The following is a 19,624-nucleotide window of genomic DNA, read 5'->3' as shown; positions in this document are numbered from 1 at the left end:
GATAAATTTTCCATAACTCAGCAATTTCATAGCCATAGCCCTCCAAACTTAACTCCGATGGATTTCTGTTTCTAGTTTATCAGAAATATGGTGTAGGAGAAACAAGGGGAAGTTGTACCATGCAAATTACACCATGGTTTTTAAAATTTTAATTGGAATTTTCGCTAAATACGGTTCTTATAATGGGCCTTATGTCAACACAGTCCATTCACAGCCGAAACGGATAGCTAGAAGTTGTGAACAGAAAAATATTTTGCAAATTCCGATTTAAAATTTTTTTAAATATAAATCTACAAATATGTCCAAAACTAGAAATGAATTCTCTATTTGCTTGTGTTCATTACAATTCTGTTGCAGACTGACTTCTATGTTGATTCATTAAATAATTTTTATTTTGCTGTAAACCAACTGATATAATTTATCATTATGCTAAATAAAGTAATTACCATTTGCCCTATGCATTTAAATAAAATAATAGCACAGGAAAAATAATTTAATACTTGCGTTTTAATTGTTACAACTTTCCCTACATCTAGCTGGAGTTGTAATAGAAGACTTGTTTTGAAAAAATATTTCTTGTTCTAAAATCAACAAAATTGTTGAATGTTTTTATGCATGAAATAAATGAATAGTTAATCATAAATTAGTTATAATCATAAAATCTCTAGTACATTAAAAAAAATTAATTTTTGAGAAATGTCTAACTAGGCCCCATCTCTCCAACATATTATAAATTTTTGAAATTTGTCATAGGCCACAAAATGCGAATAATTCTCTTCATGTATTCAAAGAAATTCCTCTTGCATTGAATAGGCTTGTTAATATTATCAACATCTCCTGCATGTAATACGTAACTGCCTGCGAAGGCAGACGCGATGAAAACTGTTATCCAAAAGAATGACCTCCACCCCACCTCGTGTTGTCATAAGTCCATTACATAACTGTTTGTTGCAAATGTTTTACACCGCTAGTTTTCGTCATACATGTATCATACCAACGATATTTCTAGTTTTTCAATGAGCTAATAGATTTGCACAGAAAGAGTCGATGTTGCCACTCGAAAATTTTCCACAGTAACAGCAACAGCTCCATTTTAAATTTGCACAATCAACATTGCACACATTCAAATAATACCTGAAATTTTCTATCGACTATTTCTGCTGATTTTCTATTGCAAGTTCACATAAAGGAATTTTTTTTAAAAAAATAGTCTTGTACTTCTGGTAAGTTCCGTCAAATACATCTATAAAAGGAAAAGTACTTAAAGTAGTTTAATTTTCAAATTTTTTTCCCTCTCAGGTTTGTCTTAAACATTCATGTAGAATGACAAAAACTGATATCTTTTTGGAAGTATGTCACTCTTAATTTAATGATAGATTTATAATTTTGGCTAATTCTGAAGAATATTGGAATGCCTGAAAATTTTCAATGGCACTTGTTTACTCAGTGTTTAAATGGAAATATTTGCAAGTTACTTGCACTATTACAAATGGATCAGAAATACACACATAAAAGTGATTTTCATTGTTTTTTATTGCCCGCACACACACATACACACATGAAATAATCAAATGTCCCAAACCTCATAACAGAAACAATCAAGCAGTAATAAATGTAGCAAAAAGCTTAATTACACAATACAAGCATCATATTGATGCACCTTTACAATACATAGGTACATTTTTAATCACTTCACACAAATTTTCAGATCAGAAAACAGGCACTTTTAGAACTTTAAAGCTATTCACACTATTCACGAATGCTTGCACTTGAGCAAAAATGAAATGTACATTTGACATACACAATAGAAGTTTAATCTGTAGATAATCCAAAGTAATTCACAAAAATTATGTACAAACACAAATATTTTTAAGTAAAGAATGACTATATTGTGACAACAAAAGAATATTTGCCATAGAATCATGCAAAATTTTCACAGTTAAGTTTTACTTAAAACACTGAACTGTTCACTGGGATCACAGCGTTTAAATCTCAAATATACTGCAAAAATTTTATAAACCCATCACAAAAAGAATTTAGCTACTTGAAGAAAGATAAGAATTTAGCTCATGACCCTGAGGAAAACCCAAAATTCTGTCAAGTCTCTAATTAAGAGAGCTATTGAATAATTAAATTGAGTGAAAATGGCACTAGATGAAAAGCTCCTGTTTTTGAAAAGGTAATGTACCATTCCAAAAACATACAATCTCAATGAATTTTATTGAATCATGAGTCATGCATTCTACAAACCAAGATGAAATTACAAAATGTAACAAAATGATTTTAAATTTAAGGGGATTTTTTTAGAACTTAATTAGTCGACCGAAAATTGTTCAGAAGCTTTTGTAACCATTAAATAGATTTAATGAATACAACTATCCATCTAATGCCTGATTTGAAGTTAAAGGAAACTTAAATTTGGCACACAATGGGCGTTTACCAAAGAAAAATGAGTATATTATTGCTAGAATAATTAAATGGTTATGTATTTGAATACCTCTTTGTACAAGATAAATTTATTGCATAGTTGTAACAAATTATTTCATTACATGTAACAAATTAATGCATTAGGTATAACAAATTATTGCATTACACGCAACAAATTAATGTATTAGGTGTAACAAATTGTATTCAAACCACAAGTTGAGCACTTATTTAAAACCAATAAAGGTATAAGAAAAACAACAAAGAACGAATTACAATGAAAAACATTTTAACAATGAATTCTTATTTACGGCATATCTTAAAATATCCGAACCAAGAAAGTTCGAGAAGGCTACGCATATGTTAACATCTAATAAATATAAAACACTGCCCTCCCCTTTCCAAATATCTTCACATAAGCGAAAGTGTGGAAAAAACTGAACATAATTTTTAGATTATCTATAAAATATTCTAGCGAATTCGACGAACTTCAAGGCACTAGTAAAAAACGGAATTATCTGAAAATGCATGCTTGGCTTTTGGAAAAACAGCATGTTCACATAGGATAGAAATTTTCTGAATGAAATGCAAAAATAAATGCCAGAGAAAATAAAGACTATAGTTTATTATCTTTTGAAACATATGCTCATTTTAGAGCACACAATTTTATTTTTCTTACACTATTACCAATCATTAACAAATCAAACAAGAAATTCAATAGACTAGGGTTAAGCAATTATTGGATCATGAACATTGACTAGAGATAAAAATATTTTAAGGAATAACATTCCCAAAATGTTCCAATTAAAGATAATAGTTAGAGCGAACCAATTATTTAATGTTTGAGACTTAATAATCTTTTTGCTTTATATATATATTTGACAGGTAATGACATAATGATTGGTAAAAAACATGGAAGGAACAAATTATTCCAAGAATCGGTTTCACTTTAGTATTTACATCCTTAAAAAATATTTTACAATTTTCATGTTTTATATTTGTTGGAGAACAGGTATGGAAGCAAATAAGATAAGAATGCATATCAGTATATATATATATTTAGATGAATTAAAAATGTTGAACAGAAAATTTGAACTAAAACATTGATATTTTTCTGAAATTTAAATTTTAAAAAGGAACTGTAAACTTCATTATAGGCATCTGAAGCACAGAATATTTCTAACTGTCAGTAAAATGCTTAGAAATAACTGTAAAAATAATCAACAAACTTTGCAATTATTGACTTCAATTTGGCACTGAACCTTATTGTTTACAGCAGCAAAACTATTATAAAATTTTCATTTAAAAAAGCACCAAACTGGATGTAATCAAAGAAATAGAAATCAGCTTATACATTTACACTCAAAAAGCTACATAACTGAAATTTTTACATCCTTAGCTTTTGAGTATTTCAGAAGCTAACAAACATGAAATATCAAAAATAATTCACAAATAATAGGACACAAGTTCACAACACTTGAAGGGATACAAATCCAACGACATTTATATATAGCTCACATTTTGGAGCTTTTTTTCAATATTTTTCTTATAAATATTGCTGACATTTTTACATTGCTTAAACACTAACTCAACAATTTTCTTCGCCAGTTCTAAATACTAAAAAATTTAAATATAACGTCACGTAGAAAATGTTAAATTTCCCGCAGAGAGAAAATCGTTAATAATGAATGCATAGATAGTCAATCCTCTGAAAAACTAGTACACTAGGAAACACAGGATAGGTGTTTTTCTTCAAAAAGGCCAAGAAAATGCCAGTGTTTTATGTCACAATCAAGTTAAAAATCTATACATTGTCACATGAATTTAAATGTAACTAGAAAAATATAACTTTCCCAACAAGATGTATTTCACATATAAAGCTGCACTCACTCAAAATAAGTACATCATACACAAAAGGAAATGTTTAATTACTAAACATTAAATAAAAAATGTTTGACAATAAACCGTTATTGTATCACGATGATACAAAGTAAATACATATCTACCAAATGTACAAATTTTCTATAGATGCAAGATAACATTTTTCTTGCATGACTTGTCTTGCGGTATAAAATAAAGGTATACGTGAAAACTTTCATACAAACCACAGCATAGTAACTATATAATTCCTTTCATTCTTGGAAAATCAATACAATACATACTGCCTCTTTCAACTGAAATTTACTAGGCAAATCGCACTTTTTACATAAAGTAGTATTAAAATAATACTTGTATTTAGATTTTTAAACATACATCATATATTACATTGAATATAACTAATCAAATACAAAGAGAAATTTAACTCTTAACTGAGAGTTTGCACTTTTTCAGAGATTTTTTTTTTATACAAAGATACAAGGCACAAATATTACTTGAAAATGGCACAAACGAATTTTGTGTACTTCTAGAGCTCAGTTCCCAATACAAAAATATCTTTATCACAAAATCACTTTAAATTTGTAATAGCTTGAACTCAGGAACAGAGGGAAAAAATGAAGAAATATCTGGACTTATTCTTGGGAAGAGAAAAGGGAAAGAAAACCCACCTGAAAAAAGGCAAACTTAAGTTATACTATTGACCATTCAGTAATAAAATGTTAGGAATGGAAAAGTGATAATTTTATAGCAATTAGAATTCAGTCATTGTTTACTTAAAGAATGACTTTAAAAGAGAATTCATCAGAGGTAAGCCTGTCCTCTAATGATTATGAATTAATTCAAAATAGTAAGTGACGTTTCATAAATGCAATTATGATCAAGGCAGAAATAGAATTTAAAGAAATAATGAATCTACGACTACATGCTATTAAAAATCATTACATTAAATGGTGCTTCATAATATAATTAAGAGTACACTATTCTGTACATTATTTTTCAATTGCATATATCAAAGGAAGTACAAGGAGTTAAAGAAAAATTTAAAAGTAGTTCTGAATTTAAATTAACCAAAATAAATTGTTTCATTAAATTTCCATTAATAAACTTAAAAATATATACCTATACCAAATTATTACAAATGGTATGCATACATCATTGTTGTGCTAGATTAATGTACTAATATAGAAAATGAGCCATTTCACATAAAGGCTTTATAGATTACAGTATCATTAGCATCATAGAAATGAAAATAAAGAAACATTTTACATAGATAAATGAGAAAGTAAGCATGTAATTTTATAAGTACATACACCTATAATTTTATATGTACAAGTCAGTACTACCAAAAAGGGTATTTGAAACAAAAATAATCTTACTTAATAAAAAAAAAAAAAATCTTTAGTCGTGCTTTTCTTCTTTTAAATCATTCACAGTACAAGATTCTGATGTGGTAGCATTACTTTCGTTTCCATTGGGGTTTGCGCTGGAAATAGTACTGCTCAATACCTCAGTATTATCAATTGAGGAATTCTCCTTGACTTCAAGGGATGCATCTTCAAGCTTTGGTACTGTAGCTTCTGATTCCACGTGAATTTTGGTGTTATCAGGACTATTGGATTTTTTGGACAATGATTCACTGGAATTTATCTCTGATGAATCAGAAGTAGAATTTTCTTTTTCTTTTGGCAAAATATCAGAAGTACACTCTGTATCAGCCACAGATTCAGTAGCAGGACTACTGGAGTTTTCATTTGCAATACTATTTTCAGTGACATCTGATACACTTTCAGAAGCAGTCGGATCAGTATGGTTCAATTCTGGATCACTTACGCCAGGGTTATTTGAATCATTAGAGGATAGGGAGCCTTTTGACAGGGTTTCTGGATTAGATAATGAATCACTGGATTTTCCTGATGAAGAATTGATGGAATTTTCACTTTCTGAAACTTCTTTGATTTGTTTATTAGTTTCAGAAGATGAATCAATGACTGTATCAGAAACTACATTTTTTGTTTCAGATGAAGGTTGCTTATTTTGAATGGAACTCTTTTTAGAATCATTTTTGGAACCACTGCCTTTTCGGCGGCGAGATGTATCAGCAGCTGATATAGTATTTCTACGTGATCTGGAATCAAAGTTTTTATTCTGTCTTGACCCTGAAGATTCAGATAAATTGCGATGTCTTTCCACAGTAGGACCAGTGGCATAACTACATTCATATGCCTATAAAGAAAACTGCATTTAATACATACAGGTAACTTCCAATTTAATTACTTAATATGAAAGTAACGTGTCTTAAAATTTTACATGCACCAAAAATCAGCTAATAATTATTACAGTGAAACTACAAACATAGATAGTACTCTAAATTTTTAAAAATACATTAAAAGTATAAACATCAATACCCTGAAATCTTCCACAGTTTTAAATCTTTGAAGGGTTGCTTTAAGAACTGGGTCCACATTTAAGGTATCCTTTTTTCCTGAGTACTCCAAAAACGCCCAAAATTTTTCCAATCCATATAAATAACCTAAAAATAAAATTTATAATCACATTTGCTATTATTTCCACAGGTTGAATGTCAGCAAAATAAGATGTTTCGATTAAATAAATTGAAGCAAAATTAAGATATTCTGGTTAAGGTATTGTCTATTCAAAAACTTCAAAACAATATTACAGAGAAAACTGCTAAGACAGAAAGACACTACACCAACTTTCTATAAATAAAAATCTATTAATATTTCATCAAGTCAATTTGTACAACAGATGTTCCTCTAAATTTTGCAATACACAGCAAAAATGAAATCTAACAAGCTTAAAAAATAATGCAAAAAAATTAGCATTTTATGTAGCAATAGCACTTATATGTAATGAAATAATTATAACATGCTTATTTGAATAAGGAGGGTTAAACAAATGTTCTATGCTGGTCGAAGTTATATGAATAACAATCAATAAAATATGAAAGAAACCAACTAAATACAGAGAATCAAAATTAAAGACATAGAATTGTATACAATGATAAATTTTTACATCAAATTATTTGAAAAGGAATTTACACCAATTATATGAGCAGGAATGATGCAAATTCAATAAACACCGCGCACATTCATAACTATTAAATTCCAATTACAAAAAGCAAACCATTAAAATAAATGGAAAATATAAAAATATAAGGTTTATAAATTATTCTTTGAAGTAATAAACGCAAAGGACAGCCATAAGAAAGTTTTAAATGGACTATTCTAAAATAAATCTTGGTGAAAACAAATATGGTTAAGTGTAAACGATTTTACATATATTTAGGTATGATTATTAAAAACAGGGCTCAAATGAACAAATTGGGCTATGATGTAATGTTTAGTAAAATCTTGAAACTGATTATGCTGAATTACAATCAAAACTACGTCTAAAATGACATTCTTCATAAGTGAGCAAGTTTATTAAATATGGTTATAATTCTGGTAATAAGAAAAAGGGTTTTTTGCATTTTAAAATTAACGGAGTCTTGTGCAATAGTAAAACATATCAATACTAAGATATCCAACTTGAATAAAGATAAATAAGTAATGAATAAAACATGCATGCCAATGTTTTATATTAAAATTAAAGATAATGCACAAACCATTCTGTAAATCTTTTAAGGTTTCCTGTTGAAAGTCTTCATAAATGTCTTCTCTAAAATGTTTTTCAAGCCCATAACTGAAAAATCTGAAGAGACATTCCAAACCATACCTATAATGCCATAATAAACAAATATACTGAATCAGTTTTGAAAATATTACTCACGATTTTATATAAATACCAAATAAAAAAGATTTAACAATTAAAAGTATATTTAAACGATATGAAATAATTGTACATTTAATTATCTTTAAGAGAAAATTCAAGACTAAATACCACCTAAAATTTTTGTACGCTTATCAATAGAGTAAATTTCCTATTTTAAAACTCTTTCACAGTTCAATGACTTTATGAAAACTACAGAAGCACATTCACATTTTAATACATTCAAATTAATTACCTAAAGGCAATTCAAAATGGGGAAAAAAATTAAAAACAAGTTATACATATTACAATTTTAATATTTATTACTGTATATGCACAATATTAGTGAAACGCTTTCTATTGTAAAACAAATTGTCTTTTTGGTTTCGACAAAAACAAAAGAATCAAAAATGAAAAAGCTATCAATACCAAAAATTTAAGCGTACTTTTAAAAGATACAAAAGATCTGTGATCTTTTTAATATTTTTTTAAATAACAATTTACCAACTTTAGAAAGATATATCATTTCTGAAAATGATATATCTTTCTAAAGTTCATAATTTTGGTTGGTTAGTTGGTTGGTTTCTAAAGTTTTCATTGTTGTAGAAGCATAGGTATGATCAAACAATTTGTATTTGATTTTTATACATGCAACAACAAATAAGATTCGATAAAGCTGAGATAAAAAGCTTTAATTTCCTCCTGCACTAATTCGCTACATTTAAAAAACTTATTTGCAGTCTTATACAACTAACTAACCATTCTGGCTTCAATTTCATGGTAATTTTGGCAAAATTGTCATGCAATTGACGATAGATCTTTACCATGTTCTAAATAAGTTTTTTTAATAGAAAATAATAGCAGTATTTTGAAATGGTCAGACTATAAAAAAAATCTTATTGCTTTTAACTTCTGAAATTAAGTACAGGGCTTTAAATTTTAAGGTATGTGACTATATTTGGAATGGAACCTTTTTGAAAAGCATTCAAATGCACTTATATTTTTGAATATTTTTATAAAAAAAGATTGAAGGAACATCTATAAAACCAAATTATATCAGTTAAGCGAAAAAAAGAAAAAAAAAAAAAAAAAAAAAAGGAGGTATAAAACAAAACTTCCAATTTAGAAAATTATCAAATGATTTGCTTAACATTTTGCAGCTAAAGATCTATATTATCTAGTTCCTGAACTAAAAATAGGCTGTATTTTTATCCGTTCTTTAAACATTGGGATTCGACTTGTAAATTAGACGAAATTTTCATTCTGAAGCAATAAAGCAATTATAAAATATTTTTTAATGAATAGATTACTTGCATTCTAGTGCAGGAATTGCGGAACATAAAGAAATTATAAAAATTCGAACAAAAATTATATATTGGATTTTAGTTTATGAAGATATTTATATGAAAATTCTATAAATGATTAAAATTTGAGAAAATAGCATGTGAAGATGTAAAATAGCATTAAAACGTATGTAAATGCATAAGAATCAGTGCAACTTGCCAAAAAGCGGACAGGGAAACAAGATTTTTATGGTTTCTCAAAGAAACTTGTTCAAACATTAAGAATATTAAATTAATTTTTTTAAATCATAATTTTGGGGGATAAATTCAACTTTTTAATGTAATCGTCCACTTTAACATTCTGAAAATTTAATAAAAACTTGCTCTTTAACTCATATTACACACACACACACAATTTACTTTAGTTTTTTTAAAAAAATAAAAATATGATTATGTATTTTGTGAAGAAATGAATATAATTTAACTTTTAATTTCCCTACATAACCGAAACAAGTTCGTGAAGTTAAAAATGAGCTAGCTCTGTAGTTAGAAGCAAAATGAAGATAAAAAACGCTAACAGAAGCATTTCTTAAAAGTATTTTTTGAAGCCAGGACGAGACAATATATCGGATTGCTTTGAAATTTAGCAAAATTCATGAAATGACGAATTTTATTCAATGAACTGTTTTAAAAACTTTAAAGTTTAAATTAAAGAAAATAAAGCATTTTATTTTTCCTTTATCACAACGTCAACAGCGATAAATTAACGTGACTCAACGATTCGAAGAAGCAATGATATTGTTTTGATTTCATTATAATAAAAAATTATAATATATTATAATGTTATAAATTATGTCCAAAACTAAATTTTCAAAAATTACTAAAACTAAAGGGGGAAAAATGGATTCATTCAAACAATATTTGATGTAATTGGAAAAACTACTTAAACGGTGTTAAAATAATTTTCGTGCGATGATGCTTTAATGTAACGGTGACAAAACGTTAAAATTATAAGATTAATTTAAAAAATAAAAATAGAACTAAAATTTTGAAATATTCAAATTTTTTGAAATATATTCGAACGTTATAGAGTGTCAACAAATATGGCACAGTAAGTATTTCTTACTGCCCCTTCCGGACAACCATTTCAGTATTTCAATAAAAGGCAAAGCACATTGTTGAAAAAAAAGGGAGGGGGTATAAAATCTCATGAGACTTTAATATGTCATCTTAATATGCACTGGCACCTCTGGATTGCTTGTCCAAATCCTTCCCTTTGATTTTCTTTCTTGATATATCTAATGAACAAGCTTTTACTATTATGATTCCGAACTATCGTATTCAGCATGTGGGGAAACAAAGCTGTATTTGCACTTTTCAGGAATATTAAGCACTTTTCATGACCCTACGCACTCTGTCGAACTTTTTTTTAAATCCTAAGATTTTGTTAAATATGCAAATATTTTTTTCCACGTCACTACTAAGAAACTATAAAACTTGCTGTATTTCTCTTGCTAATATTTAAATTTTTTACTGTAAAGCATACAATTTCTGGAAAATGCATTAATTTTGATTTAACATTTTTTAAAAAGAAAAATATCTACATATCCTAGAAAAATTTCACATCTCTATTTCAATGTATAAAAAAACAAGCCTTAAGCTTTCATATATATATATATATATATATATATATATAAAGGGGGAAAAAAGATGAGAAATATGAATTATAATTTTTCATTCATCAATACCATCATAAAATATCCACCCAATTTGCCTGTATCTTTTACAAAATGTTATGACTGTGAAACGAAAAATATATGAGTGATCAATCTTTCACAAATCTTAAGGAGCAGACATTAAACTTGTCCATAGGCACACACATACTTTGGAGACATCTAAGGAAATTTCCATAAGATACAAGTCAACTGAAATCACTGCAAGTTATCAGAAAAAAAGAGTGAGTCATTTCAGTTTCCACTTAAAACTCAAGGATAGTGATTTGTCAGCATCATGTATGTTTTTCCAAAAATTACATCTACATACATTCAGAGATAGAAATAGGTATCAAAATTTGCAATGCAACACACAAAAATCAGATGCTTTTAAACTTGAAAGATTTCCACCAAATGAAATATCTGTTTGTTCAGAGGATTTACCTATAACATCTTGCACATACTACCACACTGGCATAATCAGACCATTGCTGTTTAGTTGATAATTACATAACTGACTACAAAAATTGACAACAGAATTTTAATAACTTTTTATAATGCAAAATATTAAATCAATTAAACTATTGTTTGTATGCAAACTTGATCATCAATTTGGCAAGTTAATAAGCAATAAAAATAAATTTGGAATTTAAATTACCATGGCACTTTTAAGGTTCACATAACTTTTTAAAAATCATAAAGGACGGAAATAAAATTTCCAAAAATCTTATATCCTCAACAATAAAAGAATATTTAAGTCAGAACAAGTTTATACTATTTTAAATTAACGAAATGTATTTTTCTCAAATTATATTAAAAGGGCTTTTTTTATGCAATAAAAATAAATTTTTCCATTTAATCAAAAACACGAATAAGCATACCTGTAGTGATTCTTTGCATCTTCTTGAGCTAATTTGCGAAATTCATTATACATTTTACGATTAAAATGGTCTCTGAGGAAGAATGACCAAAAACGAAAGAGAGTATTCATTTCTTGAGACTGACCAATGCCAAGATCTTGTCTTTCTGGAAAAAACAAATGTATTCATTATTCTGATTGCCTAATTTCGAGTTACAAATAAAAAATGAGTGATGTAACAGATGCACTGAACCTTGCAACATTAAAAAAAATCCACTTTTCACTGTATCTTCTATTTAACCAGTAAATCAATTAATGGTACATCAAAATGTAAAACAAATTGAAATACAGTAAAGGTACAAGATTCTTACAGTTACATACTATATACATTACAGGAAGTCTATTGGAACAAGACTTAAAAAATAAACTAACCTTTTAAACATCGTTTACGATAATTTTGGTATTCTATTTGAGTAAATCCATTTTCTTTTAATAAAGCATGGCTTGGATGTTCAAATGAGGGCAAAAGTTGAGGAGTACTACCATAACTACTAGGTGATAAAACGCTTTCACTGGGGGAAAAAAAAAGTTTTGTTACAATGAACTGATATTTAACAAAAGTTATAAAAAACACAATCCATAAATACAGTATGAAACACCTATATTTTAGGAATGCTTACTTAGAATATTTGATGTCTTACGATTAACTGAAAAAATAATATGTCAACATTTATACCTGGAAGAATTCGTCCGGGAACGAGAGGGGTGTTCTTTTATGTCCATCACCCATCCAACATGTTGTCCCATGGCATCGCTGTTACTCCGCATTTTTTGAAATCTTTGCCGCTTTAAAAAAGAAAATCAAAACGTTATGATGATCATTCAATTAAAAATTTAATTATGCATCAATTTTAATGCAAGTACAAGGAGGAAGGGAGATAAATATTTTTCATCGCTTTCGTAGATTTATCTTCGTAAAATTTGACTACAAAAATAACAAGCAATAAATTAAAGCAATATAAAAATTATCTTCACTCAATTTCAGATGGACTGATATTCGATTCCATTTTACTGAGTGAAAAGTTTTATACTTTCCATTAAAATCCCCCGAAATAAAAGTAAGGGGAAAGAATGGCAAGTATTATATCAAAATGATTTAATATTGTGTGATTTGAGCTTTATTTTAACTCTAAACAGCATAATCAACCTTTTCAGATTTTCATAATTATTTTAAGTATAGTAAAAAAATTCAAGAGAATATTTTTTTAAACAGAAATTCGATTAAATCCAACAAACTGAATTTAAAATTCTTGTTCGACTTTAAAGCCTTAAATAGAACTACTCATTATTTTATGATATTGGCTAATCATTTTAACTAAAAATGCTTCGATTAATGAGAAAATCCCAATCATTATTAAACTCGAGGAGGATGTTTCGTAAAAGACTTAAGTATATTATTTTACATAAAAACTTTGAGCTGACAAATGTAATTATGTTACTAATAAAAAATTAACCACCCTTGACAAACCAAAACTAGACAACCAAAATAAAAAAAACCTATGATTCTGATAAGAAAAGAAACATGAAATTCTTAACTAACCAAATTAGAAATAAATATTAAGTTAATAGTCAAAGAATCAAAAATTCTTAACTAGACACTAACTGCTCTTATACAAACTAACTGGTCTAAATCAAAGCATTAATGTTGCCCACAAAATATATACAAATAATTATCAAATATTTACCTGCGTTTCCATGGAAAAACTATTGGTTCTCACAACAGGATAAAATCTTGAAGCAGGAGTATGATTTGCATAAGACCATTTCCCAGACATCTGGGGGTCATTCATAGGTATGTGCATTCCTGGAGATGGTAAAGACATAGACCCATAGTACAAACCAGCTCCTTGATAACCCAACTGAAAAACAAATATTTGTTAAAAATTATTAAAAGTTTTGTTAAAAAGTACTTATTCATTCATGCTTAGTTTGGTTTATTGCACAAGGCCCATAAATATAGCACGGGGAGAGTTTAAGAAACAAACTTTTTTTTTAATAATTTAGTTCAACTTTAACTACATCGGCATAAATGTAAATAGTCGACAGAAAATACAAAAATTAATTCAATATTTAAAATGCAGAGTACTTACATCAGTTTGGTACCTTCCAATTAAATCCTGTTCATAATAATGAAGACCATCATTTATAGTAGATGCCATTTCTTGACTCATAACATAAGAGGGAAAGCTTGATTTATTACTGCGGTCACTTTTTCGACTTCCAGATGTTTGAGTCACAATAATAAGTTTATTAACATCTTGATCACTCAGTTCATAGCCACTTTTATCTGAGCTGCAATACATAAATAAAAAGTAATTAAATCCCCACTTAGGTAATAAGCTAGTCACAAAACAGAAAAAAAATTCAACAATGCTGATTTACTGCCTTTAAATTCCATATTGATAGCCTGTAATCTGAACAAGAAACTAATTAATTGAATATACTGCTTAGAAAAACATTTTAAAGAGTCATATCAAAACAATCAGAATATACACAAATCAACAATTTAAATGAGCATTTAGATTTGATGCAAATATTTTTTTTTAAAAATTGCCCACCATTAAACTGATTTAAAATTATTTAGCGAGCCATTTAGAATTTCAACCTCTTAAATATTCATCTGCAAATTTATAGCCAAACTAATGTTTTTGGCTATAAATCAAGCTGAAGCAAGCTAAGCATTTGCTATAAAGTTGATTCAAGCAGAAATTTTAATTCATGACTAACTTAAAGTTCTTTGATTCTAAAAATGGAAATTAATAAAAGAAAAAAAATACTAATATATACTATACAATTTTTAATTAGAGAATTACACTTTACACAGATTTAAGGACTAAGCCCTAAAACTCAACAAATTTTATAACATCAAACTATATAATGTAGTCCATTTTCATATTAATAGTTTTATTAGAACGAAAAAAAAAAAAAAAAAATTCTAGATTACTTTAAATCTCTAACCATGCAATTTCATTATGACTACAACACATAAGATTTGTTAAATATATACTAACTCTTCCTTCCTATCTTTTGTCTCTGCAAAAGCTTCGTTTTTAAGTTCTTCATCAAATTTAAAATCAAGTTCATCACTTTCAGACATCTTTGGATTTTCTTCCTTTATGTCCTAAATAAAAATTGGAAATCATTAGAACTATTATTCCATGCATTTGCCAAATTTTTTTTACACAATACATGAGTTACATATACATAAACAATTACCTAAAAATAGAATTTGAACTTGCTTAGGAAAGCATTATAGTTTTTACTTTAGACTCGATACTAAAATGAATTTTAGAATAGTTTGCTATCACAACCTCTTCAGGATCAAGACTGAAAATGCTAGACAGTAAATAAGCTTCACGAGTTTATTAGGAGAGATATACAAGCACATAAGTTACCCAAAATATATTATAAGAATGCAGAACATTTTAACTGCATATATAGATTTGAAAATCTTATGAAAATAGCGAAAAGTTCATTATATTTAAATACAACAAAATAATAAGCTTAGGATTAAATATTTTCGATTTCAAACTAAAATAATGTTGAGACAAGTCTTTAAATATATAAAACGTTCTCCATGATTAATTCATTTTATTTGCTTGCATTTTTTAGAATTTGTCAAACTTTCAATAAAGACTTCATTTCATAATACCCAAAGTTAATTTAACCAGGTTTTCCTTACTATTGCGCTTTAGGACAAATTCACAGTGTACCATCCAAATATTATGATGCGAATTACAATAGCAGCGTTCCCGAATTAACATCTGACCACCCCAAAATACAACCGATTATTTCCTTAAACTTTTCACAAATCAGTAAATCATACCTGGATCACATATTAAGACAAATGTAAACTTTACATCTGCTTTCAATTTTATATGAAAATTACATAACAGATATTTTTTACGGTAAAAACTCTTCAATACAATGCTATGAGATGGGGGGGGGGATTAATGTTGTGATTTGTGCAAAAACTATGTACTGGATCTCAAACCATTACTTAACACTTAAAAAAATTCGAAATGCCTACTATTTTAACATACAAAACACAAGTAGTTAAAAAAAAAAAAAACTTGACTCCTTGAAACCTGGCCAATGAGCATCACAATGCAATGAAATTTCCGGTTCAAATACTTCATGGTTACCAAAGAGGCATGGGTCGTCACAGAAGTGTTAGAAGATTTGTCTTCAACATCAACAAATAAACTCTTCACTTTGATCACTTCAGTATTAAAAACGATTATATGCATAATATTGAGATGAATTTTTTGAGGAAGATTGAAGGGGGGGGGGGGGAGGGGGCTTTCTATCACAATTCTGAACAGAGTAAATTTCCAAAATGAACAAAACTTAAAAAAAATGAAATAAATGTAAGATTTATACACATTTCTAATAGACTCAAGAGCTACAAAAATTAAACTTATTGACTGTCTTGTATTCATCTACTATTTGCATTCATTGAAAATTTAAAGTCAGATGGAAATACTTTTTAAAATTATCATTCACATAAAATGCATAGAAAATAAAAAGTGATTAAAAAAAAAAAAAATTCAAGCTTGGCTATGACCAAAATTCCCTAAATTTGGTACTTAAGGTCTTAACAGAATATATACAATTGAATTTTATAAAATTAAAGCAAAAACGCAGGAAAACATCATGCTGAAAGCTTTAATCCTTTTGCATACAATAATAAACCCTATTCATGCACCGATTTACAGAACTTTGTATCTATGAAACTGGGAAGTCCTTAATATTTTTTAAATGGTTTGAAATAATGAATATCCTCTAAAGGATTCATAACCTAAAAAGGCGTAAAATGCAAAATTCAGAAAGCAAAAATATAAAACATTAACATACTTTCATGGTCGAAGAAGATTTAGTCCGGAATCTTGATTCCTTTCTGTTGCCGTTTTTGGGCAATACACCAGTCTTCTGCTGAGACTCACTTTTTGCACTGGATCCTGTTGACTCTGAAACATCAGCTGAAAAAGAACATGAAAAAGTTATGTTTAACAAATTGATTTCAGGTTCAGTAGTCGGTTGAATATTTTTTTGGAAAAGTTCTCACACACAAATATAAAATCATAGAATAATTACTATTTGATGATCTATTGCAAAAATTTCATGCTTACAATTATCATATTATACAACAAAATTAAACTAATACAGTATCAAGTAGTCTAATGTCTTTCTGACCATTCAATTTTAAATGCGAAACCCATCCTGCCGTTGTTCATTTTAACATACATACCAAAAAATTGAGAAATAAGTTACAGTACAGAACATTCTTATAATTTATATTGATTAAACTAGGTCAGGTAATAACTTGCATATTATAGATGTTAGCAACTGGTAAATATGAATAGTATATTCTCAACAAGAAAGGATTCACAGTCATTGTACTGTGTGCAAGGGCATAAAGCAAATCTTATCCATTAAGGCAATAACATGAAAGGACTACCACAGATAGATGAACTTGCATTTTTTGAAAAATGGAAGCAAGAAATATCAATCCTTAATCTGCCAAAAAATGTTGGGGTAATAACTGATAATGTGTTATATCATACCATACAAATTAATGATGTTCCAATTTCCATTAGCTACTTGCAAAAGGAATATTATATTGGTTTACAGCAAATTCAATCATTCATTCATTCACTAGATGTTTTAAAAACAGAATTCTTATAACTTATAAAATTAAGTACCCCCAAATTTAAGACAAATTTCATATGTTACAATAATTCCTTTCAAGTACTTTGCCTTCAACCATACCACCGCGATTTTAATTTTTGGTCAGATATAAAGAGATTTAAAATGTAAACCCTACAACTGCCGAAGATATGAGACCCCTCCCCCCCCAAAGGAAAAATGCCTAATTGTCAGCTTGGTTTTATATTCTCAAGACTAAAATGGGCTTTATACTTATATTTATAGCATAAACTATAATTTATACTATAAATACAAGTATAAACTATCAAAAAGTTTTATATTTCCTAAACTAATTTCAACAGAAAAGATTCTTTTATTGTGTGTTACGAACTAAATCAAAAATAGGAACAGAAAATCATAAGAGTTGCAAGCTGTAAAGCAGCAATCAAGACTGAAATTTTATTTAGAAATAATCAATGTAGAGAAAAAAAAATGTACCTGGAATATTAAATTGTTTTCCAGGAATCACAACAGGAATTTCACTATGGAATTCAGTTGACAGTGCATCATGAATAGGCCACTTTTCAGGAGTAATAACAGTTCTGACCAATGGACCTTTTTCAGGGCAATCTTTAAGTTCCAATAGTTCACTAGAGCTAACAGCCTGTAAAACAAATACACATGTAATGCCAACACAAAAATTTAAGTTCCATTCAAACAATATTTTCAAAATATTAAATCATACTTAAAATAGCATTTTTATTACCTAACATATTTGCAAATTGCAGAATATGAATAAAAAACAAGAATATCCATAATAATAACATTTGATATAGCAACCAATAAGAAACTCTGCGACTTTAAAAAAAAACAAAACTTAAGCATAATGCTTGAAATTTTAAACTAAAATTAAAGAAACATTCCTGTTTTCAATTTTTACTATTCTGATCACTTCTTGATATAAACAAAATATAACAAACAACAATAAGGGCAACAATTTAAGCTATCTAAGAATACTAGTATACTCAGGACAAAAAGGTTAAGATTATTTTCAAAATAGCTCCAATAATAATTTTAAATGAATGATATAAAGAATTGTAAATGGAATGTTATGACAATGCCAGGCAAAAAATAATTAAGAACTAGATAAAATTATTTTAAGGTATTTAAAAAAAAATGACAGTAATAATTTTTCTATTCAATGAATTTTGTCAACAAAAATTGCTTCTTCTAGAAACAATACAGTTAAAATGAATTCTAGGAATTGTTTGGATGATGACCCGAGTTAAAGGCCCAAAGTAATCATGACGAACCTAAAATGGATAGCATAACCCACAGTATTCAAATTATGACACTAAAAGAAAACTACAGTAGGACTTTCTCTCCTCCTGGATATCAAATGGTAATTTACAAAAATATAAAAGAATCTGTATATAAGTTCACTGATTAAGACCATTACTGACATTCTTTTAGATTCTGCATGCATGAGTGACAGTATCTATGTTCCTGAACAATATTTTGGATGATGAAAGCGATTTCAGTTGTTTTACCTACAAGCCATAATTGAAGACTTCAGTGAAGGAAAATATCAATGCTTCATTACATAAGAAATCACAACATTCAAATTACAGTGAAAAAATCGACAAAGAACATAGAAAGGAATGGACCCACCTTTGAAGTCGCAAAACATTAATGGTAAAAATCCACAAATGCCAAAATATACAATAATAATGTTTTATATAAAAAGAATGATAATGATAAATTCATATCAAAATGAAAAAGAATTTCATTACATTGAAAACTTGCAACATTTAAGAATATTGTAAAGAATCATGGCATTTTTAGTTAAAATACAAACTTACATTATAGTTATATTTAGAATGCAAGCACCTTGTAATAAAAAAGCAATCAATCAAATGCTGAAGACAACTAGACATTAAAAAGGAGTCAAGTCTGATAAGTTTTTTTTTTTTTTTTTTTTTTTTTAATGA

At 28.0% G+C, this 19,624-nt stretch overlaps 1 protein-coding gene across 2 annotated transcripts in view; it reads right to left on the bottom strand.

The window, feature by feature from the left end:
* Positions 1 to 1,515: 1,515 nt before the first annotated feature.
* Positions 1,516 to 19,624, bottom strand: part of LOC129960125 (la-related protein 1B-like) — a 42,378-nt gene continuing 24,269 nt past the window's right edge. The window contains exons 9-20 of one of the 2 annotated variants that reach the window (XM_056073266.1): positions 18,132 to 18,297; positions 16,842 to 16,966; positions 14,996 to 15,105; positions 14,075 to 14,276; positions 13,670 to 13,843; positions 12,661 to 12,770; positions 12,357 to 12,496; positions 11,947 to 12,091; positions 7,928 to 8,037; positions 6,708 to 6,832; positions 5,679 to 6,525; positions 1,516 to 4,970 (exon numbers count right to left, since the gene is read on the bottom strand). In XM_056073266.1, coding sequence (XP_055929241.1) covers positions 5,701 to 6,525; positions 6,708 to 6,832; positions 7,928 to 8,037; positions 11,947 to 12,091; positions 12,357 to 12,496; positions 12,661 to 12,770; positions 13,670 to 13,843; positions 14,075 to 14,276; positions 14,996 to 15,105; positions 16,842 to 16,966; positions 18,132 to 18,297 — 2,232 coding nt within the window. In that variant the 3' untranslated portion in view covers positions 1,516 to 4,970; positions 5,679 to 5,700. Of the gene's footprint in view, positions 6,526 to 6,707; positions 6,833 to 7,927; positions 8,038 to 11,946; positions 12,092 to 12,356; positions 12,497 to 12,660; positions 12,771 to 13,669; positions 13,844 to 14,074; positions 14,277 to 14,995; positions 15,106 to 16,841; positions 16,967 to 18,131; positions 18,298 to 19,624 lie in introns of both variants that reach the window. The other variant, XM_056073265.1, reaches the window with a different exon arrangement.

Source organism: Argiope bruennichi, chromosome X2, assembly GCF_947563725.1.
Source record: "Argiope bruennichi chromosome X2, qqArgBrue1.1, whole genome shotgun sequence".
NCBI lineage: Eukaryota > Metazoa > Arthropoda > Arachnida > Araneae > Araneidae > Argiope > Argiope bruennichi.
This window is presented reverse-complemented; position numbering and strand designations above follow the sequence as displayed.